The 25557-nt window shown below is 32.9% G+C and overlaps 1 protein-coding gene across 1 annotated transcript in view; it reads right to left on the bottom strand.

Annotated features, from left to right (window-relative positions):
• LOC143044328 (uncharacterized) overlaps positions 1–25557 on the bottom strand; it is a 54697-nt gene that overhangs the window by 13800 nt on the left and 15340 nt on the right. The window contains exons 2-5 of the mRNA XM_076216280.1: positions 12480–12626; positions 11306–11450; positions 6475–6588; positions 5781–5906 (exon numbers count right to left, since the gene is read on the bottom strand). Coding sequence (XP_076072395.1) covers positions 5781–5906; positions 6475–6588; positions 11306–11450; positions 12480–12626 — 532 coding nt within the window. The remainder of the gene's footprint in view (positions 1–5780; positions 5907–6474; positions 6589–11305; positions 11451–12479; positions 12627–25557) is intronic.

The raw sequence follows: 25557 nt of genomic DNA, 5'->3' as shown, positions 1-25557 counted from the left end.
TATTTTACGCCGCCATATTGGGCTGTGGGTAACTTAAGTTACCCACAGCCGTTTAAGCACAGTGATAATAGTTTATGAGATAATAGCCAAAAGCATTCAAATTTGCCAAAAACTGTCATTTATGGCCAATAACCCCTATGCAGGAGTATCCAACAATTTTGACATAAATATAAATTAAATAGATCTTGTCATTCTGAACATTTTTGTCCTTGTCACATTTTCTCTGTTTGCAATGAATGGTTTTTGAGATATTAGTCAATACAGTCGAACATGTTTTTCATTAACAGCCATATGTTTAATATATGTACTAAGTCCGTAAACAGGATGGCTTAGTATGACGGACGAAGGGACAGACAAAGTCCATGATTTGCTATTGGAAACCGCAGAAATTGGTAGGATCAAAATCTAAATTAGGAGGTGCACAATGGGAACATGTAACAAAGATTCTCTGACAGTTTCATGGAATTCCCTTCAGTAGTTTAGGGACGGAAGGATGAACGGACGGACACAACGAATACTATATACCCCGTTTTTTTAAGCGGGGGTAAAACTAAATAATGTATCAAATTATTACAATAAAATATCAATGAAAGACTCATTTTTTTTTTTTACAAAATTTTAAAAATAAAGATTGATAGTCATGTTACTGTAAAGGACAGTTGAAAGTATAATTAAAGAAATTGTTCATTGAAACTTTAGGCCAAATTGTAATATATGGACTGGCAGGCCACTCCAAAAGGCCCTCAGTGTCTTGAACTATTTCTTAAATATTGACCTTAATCACATGAAATATTTGTACAAGGTAAATAAATCCTTGTATCCACCTCATCAAAAGTCATAAATTGTATAATATACAATTATGACCTTCATGGAAAGTTAATACAGTCAAACCTGTGAAAACCGGACCCTGAGTAATCCGGTTTCCTGTCAATTCCGGCCGAAAATTAAAGTCCCACTTCCTTCCCTTAATATTCTTTGCAAAAATGTCCCTTGTAAACCGGACCCTGTCTATTCGGAATTCCGATCTAATTATCTAGTCCCAATACAGTAAATTACTTTAATTATTACCTGTCAAAACCGGTTTGGCCTTTTATCATAACGGTATTGATTGATGTCAATCAACTGATCAAGTCGACAGAGATCCGACCACTTTTGAAACGAAATAACTGCTATGGAAAATTAATCTTCAATGCCTACGGAGGAAACTTATGATGGACAGAAAAACAACTCGTGTTTATCAATTCAAACAATGTGGAGATTCCGACGCAAACAAAATCTGCGAAAGTGAAAATGAAGCGGACGAGCCAGAAACTTTAACTTCATATGAGTATTTCTTCACAAACATTAAATGTATGAATCATTTTTCAAATTCCAAAGATGATGGATTTCTTAACTTTCTCATACCAATGAGAGCAATGATTGAAGATGTTTCGTTCGTAGAAAAATGGTAAAAAGCAGGGACATGTCCAAATATATATTGTGTTCAAATCATCGGCACTCTAGGTTAAATAAAATTAGTTTCAGAATTTTCTATTATTCAATACACTAATTTATAATATGTCAGTAATCTACTGTACTATACAAGCTTATTATTTGTTAATTGCATGAAATATGCAGTTCTGTAAAATATCTGACGTCATGAACCACTGACTTCCTGTCAATCTGAAAACCTGAATAAACCGACCCACTGCCTAAATCGGCCCTTTTTGACGGTCCCAGAGGTGGCCGGTTTACACAGGTTTTACTGTATCCAAAATTGATAAATCGAGGAAGAGGTTATTTCCTGCGGGCATAGCCAAAGGGAAATTCCCCCTTTCGAGATTTAACAATTTTGGATATTAACTTTTCATGAAGGACATAATTGTTTTATTATACCACACTAAACATTGGACTTGTTTTAACCCATTTTACAAGCATCAGCGTAAAAGTTTCATTTCAAAAACTAACTAGTCTTTGAGACTTTCAGGAAATTTACCAAAGTTGGAATTGCAACTTTTGGAATCAGAGCATTTCAAAACATTTCATTAGTTTTTATGATATATATATATGGTAAGTCTTGTAGAATGATTCCAAAAATCAAGCAGTCTTTTTAAGACTTTCAGAAAATTTACAAAACTTGGAATTGCAATTTTTTGAAATCTTAGTGTTCCATGTAATTCCAATAAATAAAATGTAGCAAAAGAGATTAATTGCAAGTTAAATTTTGAAAAAATAATGAGTCTTTGAGACTTTCAGGAAATTTACCAAAAATGGAAATCTGAACATTCAAAAATATTTTGTTTGTTTTTGCAATGTAAGAATAGTAAGTTTTGAAGAACATTTTCAAAGATTTGCCAGTCTTTGAGACTTTCAGGAATTTTCTTAAAACTGGAATTGGCATTTTTTAAAAATCCAAGTGTGCATATCTTTTTATATGTTATTGTAAAACACAATTAGTTTCAAGGAACATTTCCAAAATTTAAACAGTCTTTGAGACTTTCAGGAAATTTACCAAAGTTGGAATTGCCATATTTGGAATCCAAACATACAGTATTGTTCCAACTGTTATACTAATACATAATAAAAAGCTTCGCCGAGCACAGCATGATACGACCGCAGTTGTCGACAAGTGTTCATTTGGGCAAGTATTGACACACTACTAAAGTGGACACAATAATGTGCTGGACACAGTAATTTGCTGGACACAGTAATTTGCTGGATACAGTAATTAGCTGGACACAGTAATATACTGGACACAGAAATTAAGACCCTTGTAGCAGGGAAACCGTAAGTCCCAGCTTAAATTTGGAGAGAATCAAACGGGTTGGAAATTTGTTAAGGAATCCAAACAAAAAAAATGTTGTAATTTGACGAGAAATAAAAAAGTTCTATTTTTGGAGTTAGCACCACTTTGGCCCCTAATAGCTCGGAAACGGTAAAAGCTATGTTAAATCCGTTGACATACTATCGGTGCGGAAGTTCATAAGGAACATAATGAAAAAAACAAAACCAAAATAAGATGAAAAATAAAAATTTGACAAACAAAAAAGAGAAGTTCGTTTTAGCCCTTTTAGCCCCTTGTAGCTCAGAAACCGTAAGTCCTAGCTCAAATCGGTAAAAATTTTCTGAGTTGGAAATTTCATAAGGAATCCAAAGAAAAAAAACCCGTTGAAATCGGACGAGAAATAAAAAAGTTTTTTTTTTTTATTTAGCACCACTTTGGTCCCTAATAGCTCGGAAACGGTAAAAGCTACGTTAAGTCCGTTGACATACTATCGGTGCGGAATTTCATAAGGAACATAATGAAAAAAACAAAATGAAAATAAGATGAACAAGAATGTGTCCAAAGTACACGGATGCCCCACTCACACTATCATTTTCCATGTTCAATGGACCATGAAATTGGATAAAAAATATAATTAGGCATTAAAATTAGAAAGATAATATCATAGGGAACATGTGTACTAAGTATCAAGTTGATTGGACTTCAACTTCATCAAAAACTACCTTGACCAAAAACTTTAACCTGAAACATGCACTTTCATTTTCTATGTTCAGTGGACCCTGAAATTGGGGTCAAAAGTTTAATTTGGCTTTAAAATTAGAAAGATCATATCATAAGGAACATGTGTACTAAGTTTCAAGTTGATTGGACTTCAACTTCATCAAAAACTACCTTGACCAAAAACTTTAACCTGAAAAACTTTAACCTGAAACATGCACTTTCATTTTCTATGTTCAGTGGACCGTGAAATTGGGGTCAAAAGTTTAATTTGGCTTTAAAATTAGAAAGATCATATCATAAGGAACATGTGTACTAAGTTTCAAGTTGATTGGACTTCAACTTCATCAAAAACTACCTTGACCAAAAACTTTAACCTGAAAAACTTTAACCTGAAACATGCACTTTCATTTTCTATGTTCAGTGGACCGTGAAATTGGGGTCAAAAGTTTAATTTGGCTTTAAAATTAGAAAGATCATATCATAAGGAACATGTGTACTAAGTTTCAAGTTGATTGGACTTCAACTTCATCAAAAACTACCTTGACCAAAAACTTTAACCTGAAAAACTTTAACCTGAAACATGCACTTTCATTTTCTATGTTCAGTGGACCGTGAAATTGGGGTGAAATCTCTAATTTGGCATTAAAATTAGAAAGATCATATCATAGGGAACATGTGTACCAAGTTTGAAGTCGATTGAACTTCAACTTCATCAAAAACTACCTCGACCAAAAACTTTAACCTGAAGCGGGACAGACGGACGAACGGACGAACGGACGAACGAACGGACGAACGGACGCACAGACCAGAAAACATAATGCCCCTCTACTATCGTAGGTGGGGCATAAAAATAAAAATTTGACGAACAAAAAAGAGAAGGCAGTTTTAGCCCCTTTTGGCCCCTTGTAGCTCCGAAACCGTAGGTCCTAGCTCAAATCGCTTAAAATTTCATGAGGAATCAAAAAAAAAAAACCCATTGAAATCGGACAAGAAATAAAAAAGTTCGTTTTTTGGGATTTAGCACCACTTTGGCCGCTTATAGCTCGGAAACGGTAAAGGCTATGTTAAATCCGTTGCAATATTACAGTTGCGGGATTTCATAAGGAACATTATGAAAAAAATTTGATTAAAATTGAACAAACAAGAATGTGTCCTCAGTACACGAATGCCCCACTCGCACTATCATTTTCTATGTTCAGTGGACCGTGAAATTGGGGTAAAATCTCTAATTTGGCATTAAAATTAGAAAGATCATATCATAGGGAACATGTGTACCAAGTTTGAAGTCGATTGGACTTCAACTTCATCAAAAACTACCTCGACCAAAAACTTTAACCTGAAGCGGGACAGACGGACGAACGAACGAACGGACGGACGGACGGACGGATGCACAGACCAGAAAACATAATGCCCCTCTACTATCGTAGGTGGGGCATAAAAATAAATCCTCTACATCATATTTAATATAAACACTTATTTTGCCCTTTTTGGCCCCTATTTCAGGAACCGGCGGGGGCATAACCCCCAAAAACAATCCCAAGCTGTATTTTGTGGTTATATTCCTTGTGTTAAAATTTCGTAGCATTTGCTCTATCAGAACTTAAGTTATTGTCCGGAAACCATTAATCTGGACGACGACGACGACGCCGACACCGACGACGCCAACGGACAGGGGCGATACCATTATACGAACGCAAAATTTTTGCGGTGGTATAAAAAGTTAGTTGCTTGGATCATAATCATACCAAAAGATGTCGCATATTAATCATTTGGTGGGAAATCATTTTGCCCTAAGGGCAAAGTTCAAAATTCCGAAACCTTCGACACAGACAACTTTCATAGTACTACTTATACACTTATAATTTTCTTGTTTCTACCATGAAAGGTGTAAGAGGAGTTCGTGCAGAATCGATTTTGTCATTATTTTTAACCCTTAGGAAAATGCCCTCAGGGCTTGCAGGCAAAATACCATGCCACTGCTAGACTTGGTACCCATAATGGGAGGTCATACTGTTGGAACCAACTTCCTATTGTAAATATTTTGGAAGATTTCACCATTTTCTGCCTATCTCAAAAACGAAATTTCGCTCATAAATTTGCCCTAGGGCATGAATTTCATACCCTGATCACATACTCTAACATGCTACCAAGTTTCAAGTTTCCATCATTTCTAGTTTCTGAGATTTTGCATGACATTACATACATACAAACAGACGGACTGCATTACATACATGACATAATCCCCCCGCTTTCGCTTAGCAGGGGGGATAAAAACAGCACTTGACAATATTTATACCCTCTTCTTCATTGATAATATTCTCTTCTGAATCGATGAACTGTTCCCTCTCAAAATCTTCTTCTGCCTCTACACCTTCCATCTGAGTATTTCTATCTTCTTCTCTGTCTATTTCTAACTCTTTCTCTGAATAAGGAAAGATATTTCATTAACTAACATAAATTGCTTACCTGGATAGTCTTAACCAAACATATCAATGGCTAAATATAGCAATTTTAATGCCGTTTTAATTTTTTGTGTGTGATCTATGCATTCTTTTAGTAACAATTTTGAAGATGACTGAATAAAAAAAAAACTAGAGGCTCAGGTGAGCATCAAGAATTGCCCATGGCAGCCAATTTTGTTGTCCAATCAGGACGAAATGAGGCAATTTTATAACAGACCTTACATAGATGCATCCTGCCAAGTTTGATTCCATTTAGCCCAGCGGTTTCAGAGGGGAAGATTAAAGTGTGATAAGTTATGATAGATGTTTCATGGTGGCAAAAGCTCACATTACCCTAATAATAATCTATAAAGCAATCAACAATGCTCATCTTTCATACATGTTGTCTGAAATAAATTAAATATTCTGCAATCATGGACTAATGCAAAACATATTACAATTAATCATTCAATTATTAAACAGAAATCAAAAACACATGTTTTTGAATTCACAATTCCATTTGTTTCTTTGGTAAAACTCTAAATTTACCTGAATCAGAGTCCAAAATGCATTGCAGTTGTTCTATTACCCTGGGCCTACTTATGACGTACTGCATCACCACAGATGGATTTGCATCTGCAAATCTGGTCCATTTTTCTTTAACTGAAAATATAAGATTTTCATCCAATGATAAACAGAGGACAGGTCTGAGCTTTTTTTTTGCAAAGGTTTATTTTGCCTCTCAAGCTTAAAATGACTTAATTGACAGTCCAAAATAACATTTGAAATTACAGATAATTTTATCAATACAAACTGAGGTGCTCAACAACCTACTTTGTTGACTACTCAATAACCTATATTGTGGTCAACACAGGAATTGTGTTACCAGTAGCTTGCTTCATACAGTAATGTGTTTGATATGCTTACTTTCTTGACAGTCTAACTTGCTTGCCACGATTATGTTGGTAGTTCACTATTATTGAAATATATTGGAAATCAGAATTAGAATAAACAGCTGCGCCACAAGTGCAATATACGCCCATTCCGAATTTTTTTTATAGTTCATTTCAAAACATATGCAGTGGAACCTGTCTTATCCGACACACCTCGGGACCAGAGAAATATGTCGGATTGGACAGGGTGTCGGAATACTCGGGTTTCACATTTGATAAAAGTGAAATAAGCATGTAAGATACAAACGTGGGCAATAACACCCAAAATAGGTTTTACTAAGGAGATCCTTTAAAGAAAAATAGTGTTTATGAAACATTACACCACGTCAAGTACGAATTCCCAAGATCTTGTAAATATTTAGTACGATAAATTTCAGTGAGATTGACAAGTTCTTAGAACATTTACAGTGTTAGTCTTCATCAATTGTTTAACTATTTTCCCAGTCATGGTTATTTGTATCATTTAGTCGGAATATCGTCTTCGACACTGGTTACATAAATTAAACTGTCAAAATGAAATCATTTCACAGTCCAATTAGCAATATTTCTTCGTCTGGATTTTTTTCCCCAACAATTTACTCACATTGAATTAAGAAAGACATTATGAAAAGTATGTATTAAGATTTATATATTTTCCATATGTTGTAGAAATGTTTTTATCCCGTACTGAGCCTCAAATTTCCTATCCGATCAATAAAAAATAACAAGATATTTGTGTACACAGGTAATGGATTAAATTACCTTTAATAAAAATGCATGAAATACACCTGACTGAATTATGATTACCTTGTTTATAAATTGATTAAGGAGATCAAAGGGTCGGATTAAACAAGTATAATTAGAGTACTTATGAAGGCTGGGACTTGAAAATGCTGTCGGATTACGGAGTAGACGGGTGACGGAATACAGAAGATTTTTTAACAAAGAATGTTAAAGAAAACTTTCGGGACCAGTAAATTTTGTCAGATTTCACAGGATGTCGGAATATTCAGGTGTCGGATTAAGCAGATTCGACTGTAATTATCAGATCATGTCTATTTCAAACAAAACAAAAGAAGAAACACTATGTGAATTTTAAAAGCAAACAGACAATTATTTTTATAAAAATAAAATTTAATAAAATAATGAAAAAAATAATAAATTAAATATAGAACCAAAAAAAATCTAAATGAAAATAGGAAAAAAATATTCTTTAGTTATTCACAAAAAAAAAGTAAGTTACTTAGTCCGCTCCCAACTCCAGAACTCTAAAAGGACAATAGGGAAAATAACAAAAACCAAAGGCATTTACTCTACATAGGACCTACATGTAACATCATGTTAAAATTTAGTAAGAATTGGTCAAAGTAAACTTGAGTTTTTGTGAAAAATGTCAATTTTCAATGAACAAAGTCCCATAACTCTTGAACGACAAAAGTGAAAATCAATGAACCGTAACAAGACTCAAACTCAATCTGTAACATCAATAAATATCTATATACCAAAAATCAGTTCAATATCTCAAGGTGTTTAGTAAAAAAGTCTGGAAAACTGGTTGTTGCGCAACAAGTCAGAATGACAAACAAGGGTAAAACTATATGTCCCGACCACTTTGTGGCGGGACATAAAAAAGTGCTGAAAACTTCAAATTCACTGTAATTTTCTAAGTCCGAGGGCGTAACTTCCGTAAAAATTATTCAACCACAACCAAAGTAGAACTTAATCTGTAACTTCTCATGATAAGACCACATACCAAAAATAAAATCAATTGGTTGAACATTACAAAAAAAAGTGTGGAATACTTATAATTCACTGTAATTTTGTATGTATAGAAATATTTTATATTTTGGACCACTTTTACCTTTAACCTATGTCTTTTACTTTTTATTGTTTTGTATGTTTTATATTTGGTTTGTTTAGCCCCACTGCCAGTGGTTTTACATTTACAATTTCTTTGATATTGAATTTTTCTATGTCCAAGGGCTGTAGCTTCCGTGAAAATCATTGAACCGTCACCAAACTCTAACTTAATCTGTAACTCTTCATAATAAGGCTACATACCAAAGATATTATCATTTGGTTGAAGCATTACCAAAATAAAGAGCTACGCCAAGCGCAGCATGATACGACCGCAGTGGTCGAACAGGTGTTCATTTGGGCAAGCATTGACACACTACTAAAGTGGACACAATAATATGCTGGACACAATAATATGCTGGACACAGTAATATGCTGGACAGAGAATTCTGATTAGTAATAAAAAAACTTTTTTTTGGTTTTTTTTTTATTTAGCACCACTTTGGCCCCTAATAGCTCGAAAACGGTAAAAGCTATGCTAAATCTGTCGTACTCTACTGTTGCGAAAGTTCATAAGGAACATAAAGAAAAACTAGAAAATGTGTCTGTAAGCCACAGATGCCCTGCCATTAAGATCAATATGAGGTTCCATGTTGTCTCATGTAAAAATTGACCAAAATGCTGCTGAAAAGAGCTGTATGGCAAATTTAAACCAAAGTCACTCAAGCATAAGATATGTCAAAGTGACCAAAAAGAGGTCAAACTGTGCTGCACTGTGCAAGAATACTACAACAGTGTAATATCATTGATACACTACCACAGATTCCGAGAAATGGCAGTAAATGCAAAACTTGACCAAAATCATTCAAGCATAAAATGTAGGTCATGGTATTCTAGAAGATGCTGAACTGTGCTGCACTATGCAAGGACACTACAATACATTAATATCATTGATATACTACATTAGGTTCTTGAGAAATAATCCTCGACACAAAACTTTACCAAAATCACTGAAGCATAAAATGTAGGTCATAGTGACCAAAAAGATGCTGAACTGTGCTGCACTAAGCAAGAACACTACCAATAGTCTAATATCATTGATACACTACCATAGGGTTCTGAGAAATGGACCTATACACAAAACATAACCAAAACCACTGAAGCATAAAATGTAGGTCATATTGACCAAAAAGATGCTGAACTGTGTTGCACTAAGCAAGAACACTACAACAGTCTAATATCATTGATGCACTACCATAGGGTTCTGAGAAATGGACCTAAACGCAAAACTTAACCAAAATCACTCAAGCATAAAATGTAGGTCATAGTGACCCAAAAGATGCTGAACTGTTGAACTGTGTTACACTACATAGGAACACCACAGTGGTGAAATATCATTCATATATTACAATAGGTTTCTTCACAATGGTCATTTATGAAAAAAGTTATTGAAGTCAATCAAGCATGAAATGTAGGTCAAATTGACCCAAATGTTGTTGATCAATGTAGTACTATTTAAGAAGAATATACTGATGAAATATCATTGGTACATCATTATCACATTCTGAGAAATGGACCTTAACGCAAAACTTAACCAAGATCGGGACAGACGGACGTACATACGTATGTACGGACGGACAAGGGTAAATCTATATGCCCCTTTCACTTCGTGGCGGGGCATAAAAAACAAAACCAAAATAAGATGAAAAATAAAAATTTGACGAACAAAAAAGAGAAGTCTTTTTTAACCCCTTTTAGCCCCTTATAGCTCAGAAAATGTAAGTCCTAGCTCAAATCTGTTAAAATACACTATGTTGGAAATTCATAATTTGCTGTTATACATTTTGAAATTGTTTAAAACACTAAGGTTTTTCTACTTCAAGGCATAGGATTTCCTTGGTCTTATTTTGGTGCCCTGTTTCGGTATATTTTGGGTTTATAAGCTCTTCAACTTTATAGTGATTTTGGATTTGCATAGTTTTAGATACATGTAAGAGCGTCACTGATGAGTCTTTTATAGACGAAACGCGCGTCTGGCGCAGAAAAAATCTTGCCTTGAACTTTGATGTGATTTTTTTTTTTAACACCATGATGGTTTTCACTGCTGGTGGAGGTATTCTTCCTAGAGGTTAACCCGCTCCGCTAGTCAACACTTCGGTGCTGACGTGATTCATCAAACTAAATGTGCTGTTATAAATTTTGAAATTGTTTAAAACAATAAAGTTTTTCTACTTCAAGGCATAGGATTTCCTTGGTCTTATTTTGGTTCCCTGTTTCGGTATATTTTGGGTTTATAATCTCTTCAACTTCATAGTGATTTGGATTTGCATAGTTTTAGATAAGAGTGTCACTAATGAGTCTTTTATAGACGAAACACTCGACTGGCGCAGAAAAAATATTGCCTTGAACTTTGATGTGATTTTGGTTTTTTTTTGACTGAAAATGTAATTTTAAGAATTGAATGCAGATTTTTTGCATTTTATGGGCGTGTAAAAGCGTTGACCGTGCACACATTTTTTGTATGAAGCGCTTCCACGCTTTATATAAAATGTGCTTCGGTCAACGCTTTTACACGCCGATTAAGTACAAAAAATATGCATTCAATTCTTAAATCAATGTGCATATAAACATGATAAACATCATAAACTCACAAGATTCCACAGGTGCACACGTCTTTCTTGTTATGAAATTTTTTATCCAGGTGTAAAGTCTATTCTTTTCTTTCCTTTTCCTTGAATTCTGTCCACAACTGTCCTTCTCATCTAGAGGGGGACTGTCATACTTGGTTCCTACTTCCTAAAGATAACACACATGAAAATCAATATTCAGCAGTTACAAAACTGTACACTAAATAATAATATATGTATGCAAGAGCAAAACAAGAAATCTGTGTGAACTGATGCTTATTAGTGATACTCCGCTCCCGAACTTTGGCGCTAAATACGGAAAATTGAATAATAGATAGAAATAAAATTGTATAATAATAACATCATGAAATAATGGGTGAGATATCACTGATGAAGATGCGTGTCAAAATTCTTTCAAATCTCCTTCCCAAGGGTATGAAGTTAAACTTGTAAATGTATCATGTGTATTGAGTCTGCAATGAAATTCTTGTTCCATATTAAATCTAACTTGAAACTATGAGCACAACTCTATACCCCACCCCTTTTTCCCTCTCACTTGCCTAACCCTATAAGTCATGAGACTTACATCTGATATCGCAAGAAGTTCATCTTCCAATGATACAACCACCTAGGCTCTACAGTACAAAAGCTATGCCAATGATACAACCACCTAGGCTCTACAGTACAAAAGCTATGACATGAAGAACATGAAGAAGAAAAGCTTTAAAAATTATAAAGAAAAAAGTGGATGACATTTTACTATCATGAAGGTCAAGGGTCACATTGACCTAAATTTGGTACGTGACACATCATCTTCGTTTTGCTATCATGAAGATCAAAGTCAAGGTCATTGTGACATAATTTCATTCGTGACACATCCACCTCCCGTATATGATTCATCCACATACCAAGTTTGATAATCCTACAATGTAGGTACTAAGGTACAAAAGTTCTGCTCAGGACAATGAGCAGGACGGATGGACAGACAGACAGACAGACAGAGGTGATTCCTATATACCCACACAAACTTCATTTGATGGGGTATAAAAACGTCAAATAATGCCTTCAAGTTTTTACATGATGTTAACAGTCTACAAACAAACATTTGGGACCATCTTATATTCTTACAGGGTATAAAAAATTGTCATGCATGTCCATCAGACAGTCTATATCCTACTATCATGACTATAGTACAAACCTGAACAATGTCAGTTTCTGTTTTCATTTCCAGATATATTTTTAAAATATATATCTCCAGGGGTGATGTCTTTGGTGTTTTTTTGATGACTTCCATCAATTTTTCTTCAAACAAGATAAATGGGGATGTAGGTGCCATGCTCATAAACTATAAAAAAAATAAACACAGATTTGTTACAACAATATCATCTTTTGAGGAGAAAAACGTCACATTTCAGCAATGCGTATTGCACACATATTTGTGTCAGGATGTTAATGCTACAGATACATGTAGTGAATGGGCTATTCCAGAAATAATCCATACCCCCCCTATAGAAGGTATATGGGGTTCAGAAAAAAATCCATGGAAAATTTGGGATGTGGTTCAGAAAAAAATCTGGAATTCCATGTCGGTCCTATAGAAGGCAAAAAGATAAATTAAAATATTCCATGGAAAATTATGCTGTTGTTATTAGAAAATTTCTGGAAATCCAGAGCATCCTATAGAAGGCAACAATAAAAGTTTAAAAATTCCATGGAAAATCTGGATTCTAGTCGCTTTCAGTAAACTTAAGATAAATTTGTGCTTGTATGTATATCTGTAGTTCATTAGGTAATTCTAAAGCCCTATGTATCTTTACAAACAATGTACCAGAAATTTAAAGTGGTTTAATAGGTTTTTGCTCGTTGTTGAAGGCTGTACGATATTCTTAAGTGGTTAATTTTGTATCTTTTGATCTCTGGTGGGGAGTTAGTACAAATAATTATGATGTCTAGGAAAGCTATTTTAAGCTTTTGCTTTGACGCCTTCCAGTGGATCAAAAGATGTGAAAATTGAAAAATACCCACAGCAGATGGCATGATTATCTTAACTATTGGAGAGTAGTCTTATTGGCAATTTGGAAATGATACCACATTTTATTATTTTAATACTACATGTATAAAGTGTGTCCATACATGTTGTAAGCCAGAGTTGTCAGTACTGAACTTAAGGCCGTACTTTAACCTATAATGGTTTACTTTTTAAATTGTTATTTGTATGGAGAGTTGTCTCATTGGCACTCACACCACATCTTCCTATATCTATTAAGTCTGAGAGTTGTAAATTTGAAATTGTTTGCAATAGGACCTAAAAAAAAATAAAAAAATGTACATTTGTTCATGTACCTCAGCTTCTAACATAACATTCAGGGGATATGATATTCATGTAGATATTGATAGTGATAATACTTCAAAAGAAATGCATACTTTCAACACCACATGACATGTTTACTATTACATTTGTAATCTTATTGGGACAATTCACAACTTCTAATTGGAGATTGAGATAATAATATTTCCCCCTCTTTTCTTTTACCATGGAAGTTACATGTACATGCATGTATATCAGTATATTGGTATTATAGAACTTGTTTGCTTTTTTGCATTTTCATAAAACATGTGTTATCATGGTTATGGTCATGGCATAAGGGAAAAAATTCTCAGAAAATAAATGCCTGTGATTAAAAAAAATATTTTGAAACTTGCATTTCTAGAACTAAGTGAAATTAAATTGATATGAATACTGTGTATATTATAATTTATTCATGACAAAAATGATAAAAAAAAAAACCTTTATAAACATAACAAATGGTTCTAACATCCAAATTCCACTAATTATATTTAACTTTTGATTTTGTAATCAAACTTGATTATAGACCCATAGTTATCTTTTTGTTTCAAGTTTGTTTTTTATTGTGAAGGAGTCATATTTTAATGCAGCTATAAGGTTTATGATAAAAAATGCAAAACATCCATACTAAGAAATGAAGAATCAAAAGAAATGACTAAGTAAAAATACTGGATGTTGATAACAAATCAAGATTTTTACAACTATTTACAAGTCAGTGTTTTAATGGTTTTAAAATAAAAACAAAATCATAGTTCACTATCTGGATTTATAGGGTTTTATTTACAATGATTTATGTTCTCTACAAGTATGTTTGTATTGAAATTTGTGAGAAACCACACACCAGGACCTACTGCTTTTCATAGTTGTTGAGGTTGAAGATTATTTTATCTAGCCATCTAGTTGACAAACAATCAGTAATTAAAAAGCTTTAAAGAAGTCCCACTGTGAACACATGGCCATTTCTGTGGACTTTAATTATATCATAATATACTACATGCAATTACTTGAACCACATGTTATAAGACAAAGGAGATAAATACTAGGAACTATGTATCCATAATCCCTTGCTCTGCAAAAATAAATATTTAGTCTCAGTTTTAAAATTAGAAAAGTTTATTTTTTTATTATTTAAATTGTTATTTTTTCCGTTTATTTATCAATCATTATAATACATTGACTCTATTTGTCTAAGTGGATTAATATGATTACATCTATTATATGAATATGTTTTGAATATATATACATAATGTATCATCTTTCAGTTCCATAACTTATCTTAACTTTAAAAATGTTAAACATGTATACATTTAAAAAATCAAATGTCATTCATATTATACAAATTTAGAGTTTAACAATTGTTTAAAAGTTTTGTAATTTTCTTTAATTTCATGATGTTTTAGGAAATTATAACATGTAAAGAAATACAGGAATTTGAAAACAATAAGAAATTATATAAATCGTTCCCCAAAGAAGGATTGTTAGATGTCTAGATTTGGCCACTTTAGTTGCAGGCGACAAATAGAAAATTGTAAAACTGCATGTACAGGAAATTATATGAGATTAGAGACACATTTATTTTGTAATGTATTGTGAACTAATTTATAATTTTTTTAAAAACCATTTGTATTTGGAGAAAACATTTTCAAATTGTGACTGTGGTATGAGAACATTAAAGGAGTAGGTCCGGTAAGGGCCGATTTTGGCCCCAAATTTCAGTTTCATCTAACGAGATATTTAGGACACTTTTTAAACACTTAAGTGTATATTTCAATTGATTCGATTAGTTAATGTAAAAGATTTTAACTGATCAGTCATTAAAAACGCTCCGATTGAAGCTTAAATATGAACAAGAGGCTGTCACAACGACAGCAAACCGGATTTATTAATATTTATTTGTGTCCTGGCAATATCACAAGAACCATTACTGATGAATGGTGAAAGTGAAAATTGTCAACATCAAATTTGACCTCCATTTTGTCATCAGTATCAACATATAAAAATTTGAAAAGCTTAGATTGAATGGTTCATGAGTAAATGCAACAACGTGAATGGAAACGCCATTTTACAATCTTTCAAGAACCATAACTCCTGAACGGTAAAAGTCAAAATCATCATTACTGAACTTGACCTCTATTTTGCCATCAGTAACAACATATAAAAATTTCAAAAGCTTTGGTTGAATGGTTCATGAGAAAATGCACGGACACGACTGGAAATAAAATTGAGAAAGGAAATGGTGAATATGTCAAAGCGACAACCACCCGACCACAGAGCAAACAACAGCCGAAGGCAACCAATGGGTCTTCAATGTAGCGAGAATTCCCGCACCCGTAGGTGTCCTTCAGCTGGCCCCTAAAATATGCATAATAGTACAGTGATAATGGACGTCATACTAAACTCCGAATTATACACAAGAAACTAAAATTTAAAATCATACAAGACTAACAAAGGCCAGAGGCTCCTGACTTGGGACAGGCGCAAAAATGCGGCGGGGTTAAACATGTTTATGAGATCTCAACCCTCCCCCTATACCTCTAGCCAATGTAGAAAAGTAAAACAATAACAATACGCACATTAAAATTCAGTTCAAGAGAAGTCTGAGTCTGATGTCAAAAGATGTAACAAAAGAAAATAAATAAAATGACAATAATACATAAATAACAACAGACTACTAGCAGTTAACTGACATGCCAGCTCCAGACCTCAATTAAACTGATTGAAAGATTATGTCTTCATCATATGAATATCAGGTACAATCCCTCCCGTTAGGGGTTTAGTATCATACTATCATAAAAAATATGAGAAGAACATAACCCGTGTCATGCCAACAACTGTTTTTTTAGAAATAAATGTGTTTAGTTCCGATGCAAAGACCCTATCAGTGAATCAATGTTAAAGCCAAAATATGCAATCTTTAATGACCTGACAACAGTATCGTAACTATATCCCCTTTTAATAAGTCTATTTAAAGGTTTTGTTAGTTTCTGAGGAGAATACTGACATTTTTGTGCTTTATAAAGAATATTTCCATAAAATTTTGGATGTGAAATACCTGAACGTATAAGATGTCTGCATGTTGAGTTATATTTACGAATTATTTCCTTATACCGGTGATAAAATTTAGTAAATGTTTTGACCAGTTTGTGATATCGAAAACCCTGGTGTAATAATTTTTCAGTAATACATAAATGGAAACACCATTTTTCAATCTTTCAAGAACCATAACTCCTGAACGGTAAAAGTCAAAATCGTCTTTATTGAACTTGACCTCTATTTTGTCATCAGTAACAACATATTAAAATTTGGGAAGCTTTGGTAGAACAGTTCATGCGTAAATGCAGGGACACGACTGGAAACTCCATTTTTCAATCTTTCAAGAACCATAACTCCTGAACGGTAAAAGTCAAAATCCTTATTATTAAACTTGACCTCCATTTTGTCATCAGTAACAACATATAAAAATTTCAAAAGCTTTGGTTGAATGGTTCATGAGAAAATGCATGGACACGACTGGAAACACCATTTTTCAATCTTTCAAGAACCATAACTCCTGAACAGTAAAAGTCAAAATCGCCATTATTGAACATGACCTCTATTTTGTCATAAGTAACAACATATTAAAATTTGGGAAACTTTGGTAGAACAGTTCATGCGTAAATGCACGGACACAACTGGAAACTCCATTTTTCAATCTTTTAAGAACCATAACTCCTGAACGGTAAAAGTCAAAATCGTCATTATTAAACATGACCTCCATTTTGTCATCAGTAACAACATGTTAAAATTTGGGAAGCTTTAGTAGAACAGTTCATGCGTAAATGCACGGACACGACTGGAAACTTCATTTTTCAATCTTTCAAGAACCATAACTCCTGAACGGTAAAAGTCAAAATCGCCATTATTGAACTTGACCTTCATTTAGTTGTCAGTAACAACATATTAAAATTTTAAAAGCTTTGATTGAACGGTTCATGAGTTAATGCACGGACAACATTTGATTGCCGCCCGCCCGCCCGCCGTACATCTCCAAATCAATAACCGACATTTTTGTCACAAAAATCCGGTTAAAAATCTAACAAATATGCCAAAAAACGTCACTTTTAAGATGGTTTTCGTCAAAAATGAAAGTGGCCGCATCCGTGTTCATCCTCAACCTTTATATATGTTATGTATTATCATCAAATACAACTTACATTTTAATATTATGAATGAACACAAATGCGGCCACTTTACAATACGCACATTTAAAATTCAGTTCAAGAGAAGTCCGAGTCTGATGTCAGAAGATATTACCAAAGAAAATATTTAATCTCCTGAATAAATGTCTCAGAATATTCACATGACATTCATATTTACCAAGCCAAAATATGAAGAAACTCGCCCCTTTACCCTCGTTACCCGTAATGCTGTATACATAACTTCTCTTCATTAGAGGCTGCATTATCTAAGCTTTAGACGGAAACTGTCTAAAATTTAACTAAAATGCTATAATTGTGAAGATTTCAGTAATTTAGCATGACTTTATGATGCTAGTACACGATATATGTACATTGTATTGTCAAAAACAGCACATATTTATGTAGCAGAAGCATTCTACTTTCCAAAAAATAGCTAAAAGATTACATTTGCTCAATTTTGCAAAGCTGCTTAATTTTGGAGCCAAAAAGGGGTCTTACTGAACCTACTCCTTTGATAACTTCTCAAATTTCATTCCAGTATACAATTTTTTTTTGTAGAAAATCAGTCATTTCTTATTCAAATTTATATTGAAGATTTTATAATATAAATATAAAGATAACATACATACTAAACAAAAATTTTGTTTTACAAAAAAAAGGGGGGATGTCTGGAGCTTATAAAATTCAAAACTCAGAAGATTTTGCCACTAGCTGATTTTGATAACCAATATAACAATCTATTTATGTTGAACCATGGAAGTATTATATTGACAGGAACTACAACGATTTGTTAGCACTTATTTATAACCCGGGGAGCTCTGTAGAAAAGATATGGAAACTGACTAATTAGTATGTTATCGTTAATAGCCCTTTGTGACCATGTGCGATGCCGCCGTCCTAAATTGACCAGACATACTTCTTATCATCACATGGTTTTTATTGCGAAAGGTTATCTCTAATACCTGTCGGAAAACCCCTTTGTTTATTTCAATCTCGTCTGTGGTCTTTCAGAATTATTCAATTTTTCAAAACAAATCGACTGATGTACAAAACAAGAAAATCGGACGAGAACTTTGAATACTACAACGTTTTGAAGTGGTGAGTGACAATATTTCATTAGTTTGTGGGTTAAGTTTAAATCGTAATTAAGGTGTGTTCCGGTTACCGCCGGTTAAAAATAAATATATTTGATAAAAATAATTACTGTGAAGTTTCGAGTAGTCTATATAGTTAAGGTACTGGATAACCCTGGAAAGTAGAAATTTCCAGTTTAAAATACGAAAATTAATCGAACAAGTACCAACATCAACAAAATACAGAAGAAGAAAACAGAGATCTCACTTCGTTGTGTAGCTATTTATATAATGTTGGTTAATATCTTTTTAATTGTGAATATAAAAACTTCTTGTCTACCCGCAATTGAAAGACCTTTCCGATCATATAAAGCCATGGTCAGTATTTTATCATTTGAACATGTATGACTATGCCAATATATATACTAGCCAAGATTTAAAAAAAGTCTTTATGACCCGAGTATTGTTTTCTCACAAGGACAAATCTTAAAGTTATCAACTTCTACTGTAAATCTTATACTTTATATATGCACTTAAAAAACAAGGTTTAATGTCTATTTCAAAAACGTAAACTGAAACTGTTTTACAGTGCACTTAACATATACATGTCCATGAAATCAGAAATCAGTGATGTATATTTGGCAGTCAGGATATTTCATATATCAGTGGCGGATGCAGGAATTTTCGAAAGGGGGGGTGCTAGCCCAGGGCAAAGGGGGGGTGCAAAACATATGTCCCGATTCAAATGCATTGATCTGCCAAAATAAAGGGGGGTGCGCACCCCCGGAACCCCCCTCTGGATCCGCCACTGTATATAATAATATACGTAAAGCCTTATTTAACATGGTGTTAAACCAGCCCTGGATTTGGAGTACATTTGTAAGTCTTATAATTGCTCTATAATAAAATTGTCTTTTTTTAAATCTTGATTAAATCGGCTCAATTTTCAATATGTACAGTCCCGAAATATGAATGAAATACATGCCACTGGACGTAAGACAAACAACTTTCAATCACAACTTATGATGTGCTTTTTCTACCCTTCAACCCTTTAAAACAAATCCAAAATAGTCTTTTTTTGTCAACAGATATGGTAAAAAATGGACCCAGACTATAACTGTCGTTTATGTGGAACTACAGAAAAGAGAACTGCTCACCACCTATCATACGAAAAATCAAAATATGCTAGAGACATTAAACTCTCACTAAACATTGATATTCAAAATGATCCAAGTGATTTTCCAAAATTTATTTGTATTAGTTGTCAATCTAAGTTGTATATATGTTGAATCATTGCAAACTAGATTTCGCAAAAAGACTTGTTTTTGACATTAGTGCCCTTGAATCTTTCTCTTTTGTTCCATCGCGCTTTAGCGTGCTGTACCATCGTACTTTAGGGAACAAACAAACATTGCACTTTAGCGTGAGACACCGTCATACTTTAGCGTAGACCATTGCACTTTAGCGTGACCATCGCACTTTAGAGTACCATCGCACTTTAGAGTCCTACATGTATAAACAAGAAGATGTGGTAAGAATACCAATGAGACATCTCTCAACCCAAATCACAGCGCATAAAAAGTTAACAGGTATAGGTCAAAAACATGGAGCCTTGGCTCACACCAAGCAACAAGTTATAATGGGCCCCAAAAATAACAGAAAACCAACTGTGGAATCTATATGAAAAAAAAAGAAACCAGAAACATGAACAAGTTACTACACCAACAAATGACAACCACTGAACAATGTCAATGGCATCTGATTTAGAAAAGGTGCATAAAAAAATGTAGTGTTTTAAACATTACAACAGGAGCCAACCTTCACCCTTACCAGAGACCGTAATGTATCATAACAATATAAAAAGACCCAAGATAAATTATCCATTGAATGATTGTACATTTGAAATGGATGAACTTGATCACAAAGACATTTAAACAAAAACAAGTAAGCATACAGCTGCCATACACTGAATGAATGCCAGTTTGATCTAATCATCTACATGTATGACACAAAAAAAACAATATTAAAACTTATATGTTTCATGAAAATTGTTTATCTGGAATTTTTCTGTTGGAAATTAAATTTGTCTGGAAATATTTATTTCCACAGGATATTTTCTTGGAATTTTTAGTATTATTCTCATTTTTTTCCTGGAATATTTTTTAGAATTTTTGAAATAATCTGGAAATTATTGACAACTTACAGAATATTTTCTTGAAAATCTGAGATTTTAACAGATTTTTTTCTGGAAATCCTTAACCTTCTATAGGGGGGTTAGTCCAAATAATTATGACGTCTTGAACAGGTCGAGAACTCTAGATTTTCTGACGTCAGAATATATTTGCATAGTAATTTCCAAAACACAAGGCCAATATGGCCTTGAAAAACTGACCAATCGACTCAATGAACTACAATGCATTGTGGGCTACTACGAGTAAACAACTACTTAAAACACGTGGAATTAGTGGGAAAACAGTCAATTAATATATTGTCTGGGACTCTCATTACCAAAGTTTTTATTCTGCAAATATATTCAATGTAAAATATATAACGTAATCTTCAATTTGCATGCTCAGATTAAAAAAATATTGTTTATTGGCTTCACGATTCGACTTTCTTTTTCGCCTTGCAAAAGTAGTTGAACCGGTTTTGTGCATTGTTATGAATTGAACCTGCATTAATTTCACGACGCAGTGAAATTTACAATGAAGTGATCACTGTCCAGTAAGAAAATCATTTGAGCTCTTTTAAACCTGTATAGTGTCACACAATATACCACTCCTTTGGCCCCCCACAAAAAAAAAAAAAATTATCTTCAATTTTTGACCCCCCATTTTAAAGAAAAAAACCCCTTTTTACATCCAAAATAAAAATTTTACCAACATTTTTGTGTGATTTTTAACTTCAAAATTAAGAAGAAAAAAAACACACTTTGTATTTATACCCCCCATAAAAAAATAAAAAAATTTTTTTGTAAAGAGCACACCAAAACCTTAATCCTGGGGTTTTTTATAAAACTTATTTTTTCCCCTAAGGGGAGTAGTATAGTACTTGAACGACTCCAGCGCCCCCCCCCCCCAAAAAAAAAAAAAATTTGACCCCCAAAAAATTACCCTCATTTCAAGTAAAAGAGCCCTAAATTTTCATAAAAAAAAAAAGCAAAAAAACACCCAAAAAACACCAAATTTTCTTACTCCCAAAAAAACCGGGAGAACTGACAGAGAAAGAATTCTGTGGGATTTAAGAGAAAAAATAATTTCCCCAGTGCGCCCCAACCTTGATTTTTAATTAATTTTATTAATATAGTCTAGTAATAAAACGGATCAATACTACTACAACTTAAATTGCTTTTACATTTGCTATTTAATAGGACATGACTTTTAAATAGACTAAATCGATCATTGGAAATATTTACATGGTTGTCAAGAGTATGTTTACATGTTGCCTAGACAATGTAAATTGTTATTTTTAATTAATTCTATCAATAAAGTCTAGTAATAAAACGGATCAATACGACTACAACTTAAATTGCTTTTTACATTTGTGAAGTGCTATAGACAAAATCGATCATTGGAAATATTTACATGGTTGTCAAGAGTATGTTTACATGTTACCTAGACAATGTTGTCATCACATGTAAACATATAGCAGACTGGTGCGGTCTTTCGTTTTAAATTAACAGTGGTGAGAAGACGTGAATTAATGTTTCAAGAAAGTAATTCTACAAAAGAAATACAAATGGAAAGTCAAGAGTGTCAGGTGCAGCCTCAACCACAGAACTGGTCATGGAGTTTAGAAGAAAGTAACATTTTGATAGAAAATATCAGTTACTATCAGAGCATGATTGAGACAATCGAAAGAGCTAAGAGTTTGGGACCGGTTAAACTTCCAAAAGCTCCGAAAAGAAAGGTGCAGGACTTATTTAAAGAAAAACTGGGAAAGAAAAAAAAGCAAACTATCACGACCCCTGAAGAACTTCACACCTTTCTAATGAGCAGAAAGGCGGATTTATCAAAGACAATTTCGAGGCAGAAGTTTAGTTTTAATATAGAAGGCGACCCTGTTAAACAGTTACAAGAAGCATACAAACACTTGGGAAGACATAATGCCCAAGGTATGCTGTTTAACATTCTTTTCGGTGATTTCCTTAATGCTTTGAGAGACTGGTTTATTTCATCAAAGGTCAATACAACGTGGGACACATGGTTATCAACTCAGATAGATATATCTATACCTCATGCTCGGAAATTAAGACAACTTTCTAATCTACTTAAAGGATTTCAAGGTTTTCTGAACATTAATGTTTCAATCAATGATATTCTTTCAAAACAAGAACTTATCAAACAAATGTTAGCAATGGATCAGTTTGCCACCATTTGGAGACAGGTAGACATTATTCCAGCAGATGATAAACTTACTCCGTCACAAGAAGTTTGATATGTATGTGATATTGTATTCCATATAAGGAGTGATCATACATGATCAGTAGGTGGGACAACTCTTTACTATTGATTTTCTTATTCCATATAAGGAGTGATCATACATGATCAGTAGGTGGGACATTGTAACGGTTATTCATAACCGGGTAACTTTTAGTGGATGTGACAGATCTAACTTTGAACAGTGATATTATGTTTATAGTGTTTGATTTGTATGTATTCATTGCACTTTTGTTTTCAAATTAAAATTTTGAAACTGATTATTGTTTTGGTAATAAATTAACCGTAAGTAAAGGAGGAGCGAAAAACCAAAGGGACGTTATATCTCATAAGTAAAAAGTAAATCGACAAATCAACAAAGCCATGGCTAAAAAAGAAACAGACAAACAGACAAACAACAGAACACAAAATACAACACAGAAAAAAACCTAAAGACTGAGAAACACGAACCCCACCAAAAACCGGGGTGATCTCAGGTGCTCTGGAAGGGTAAGCGGACCCTGCTCCACATGTGGCACCTTTCATTTAGAAAGATCTAAAACTTAGTCATCTGTAATTCTTGTTCATAGAAAGAACCTGTTATTTCTTCGCCTTTTAAATCAATTATTTTATAAGTAAAAGGAATTGTATTTAAAACTTTTTCAATTACAAATATTTCTTTAGTCCAACGAGTAGTATAACCCTTTTCAAATTTACCCTTCTTTTTTGTTATTCTTACTCTAGTACCTGCTTTAAATTTAGGTTTTTTAATGTTCTCTTCTTTTTCTGGATATAACTTTTTATACACTGTTAATTCATTTTTTAATTTACTTGCTTGAACAGGTGTCATTTTAATTGAAGAATGTACAGTATTATTATAATTTTTAACTAATTTATCTAATATATCATAATATTTTAAAGTTTCATTAGCAGTAAAGTATTTATACATATGTTGTTTCATTGTTCCTATCCATCGTTCCACTACACTGGATTTTTCTTCATTCTCAGTTGAATATAACTTTATGTTATTATCTTTTAACAATTCTTTTACTTGTCGATTATAAAATTCGGATCCTTTATCTGACCAAATATATATTGGTTTTCTTTCTTTAAATAATGTTTTAAATGCTTCACTCACTGCTACTCCTGTTTTATTTTTCAATGGAATCAACCAACCATATTTACTAAAAACATCTATAACTGCTAATAAATATTTATAGTGTTTATTTTGTTTTGAATATTGTTGCATATCTATTAAATCAACTGCCCATGTTTGATCTATTGAATGAACATAAACACGTCTTTTAGGAAAAGATTTTACAACTCTATGATGTAGTTCATCTGCTAATTTATTTGTTAGATTTGTTTTAGACATTTTTAAGTAACTAAAATGTTTTCTTAAAAAATGGAGGCAAAAAAGGATAAAATTTTATCCAAGCGAGGAGATTCATATAAACTTGTTTTGACAAAAGAATATAAACATAAAGCAAGTATTTATGTATTTAATTATAAAATTAGTCTAAAGGATGAAAAACAAGAAACATTTACAAATGCTTTTGATCACATGGTAGACTATTCCATAAAAGATTACCCTAATGGAAGAATTAAAATAGTACCTATTCATGAAATCATAATTACTAAACATAAAAGCTGGCCTATAAGAACATATAATACAGTTAAAAAGTTATTCATGGATCAAATGGAAAGATTATTAAATAGTGCTGAAGAATTAAATTTAGAAGAAGTTATTTTTGAAGTTACTATTATACCCAATAAAAGAGGAAAAGGTAAAGCTTTAAAAATATTAGATGTCATAAATAAAAGAAGTATTATCAAAATAAAAAATGATGATACAATATGTTTATCAAGGGCAATTGTAACTTCTTTAGCTTCAAACAAGTTGTTAGAAAATTTTACAAACTCACAATTAAAACACATTAAAGAGGGTAGACCATTACAAAAAAGAGTTGCTGAAGATTTACATGAACAATCAGGAGTAGAAATAAAAGAAGAAGGTAATAATTTAGATGATTTAAAAGCTTTTGAAAATTATCTTAATATTAGGATAATTGTTTTTACATCAAATAGTACAGAATATATTTTATATAATGGTAATGAAGAATATAATGAACAAATATATTTATATTATCATGATGAACACTTTGACACTATAACAAATATAACAGGATTTTTAGCTAAACGTAGGTTTTGTAAAGTATGTTTAATTGGTTATACTGAACAACATACATGCAAAGATAAC

The sequence above is a fragment of the Mytilus galloprovincialis genome, chromosome 9, assembly GCF_965363235.1.
Source record: "Mytilus galloprovincialis chromosome 9, xbMytGall1.hap1.1, whole genome shotgun sequence".
NCBI classification, from domain to species: Eukaryota; Metazoa; Mollusca; class Bivalvia; order Mytilida; family Mytilidae; genus Mytilus; species Mytilus galloprovincialis.
The sequence above is the reverse complement of the archived record's forward strand: the minus strand, read 5'-3'. Positions and strand labels throughout refer to the sequence as shown.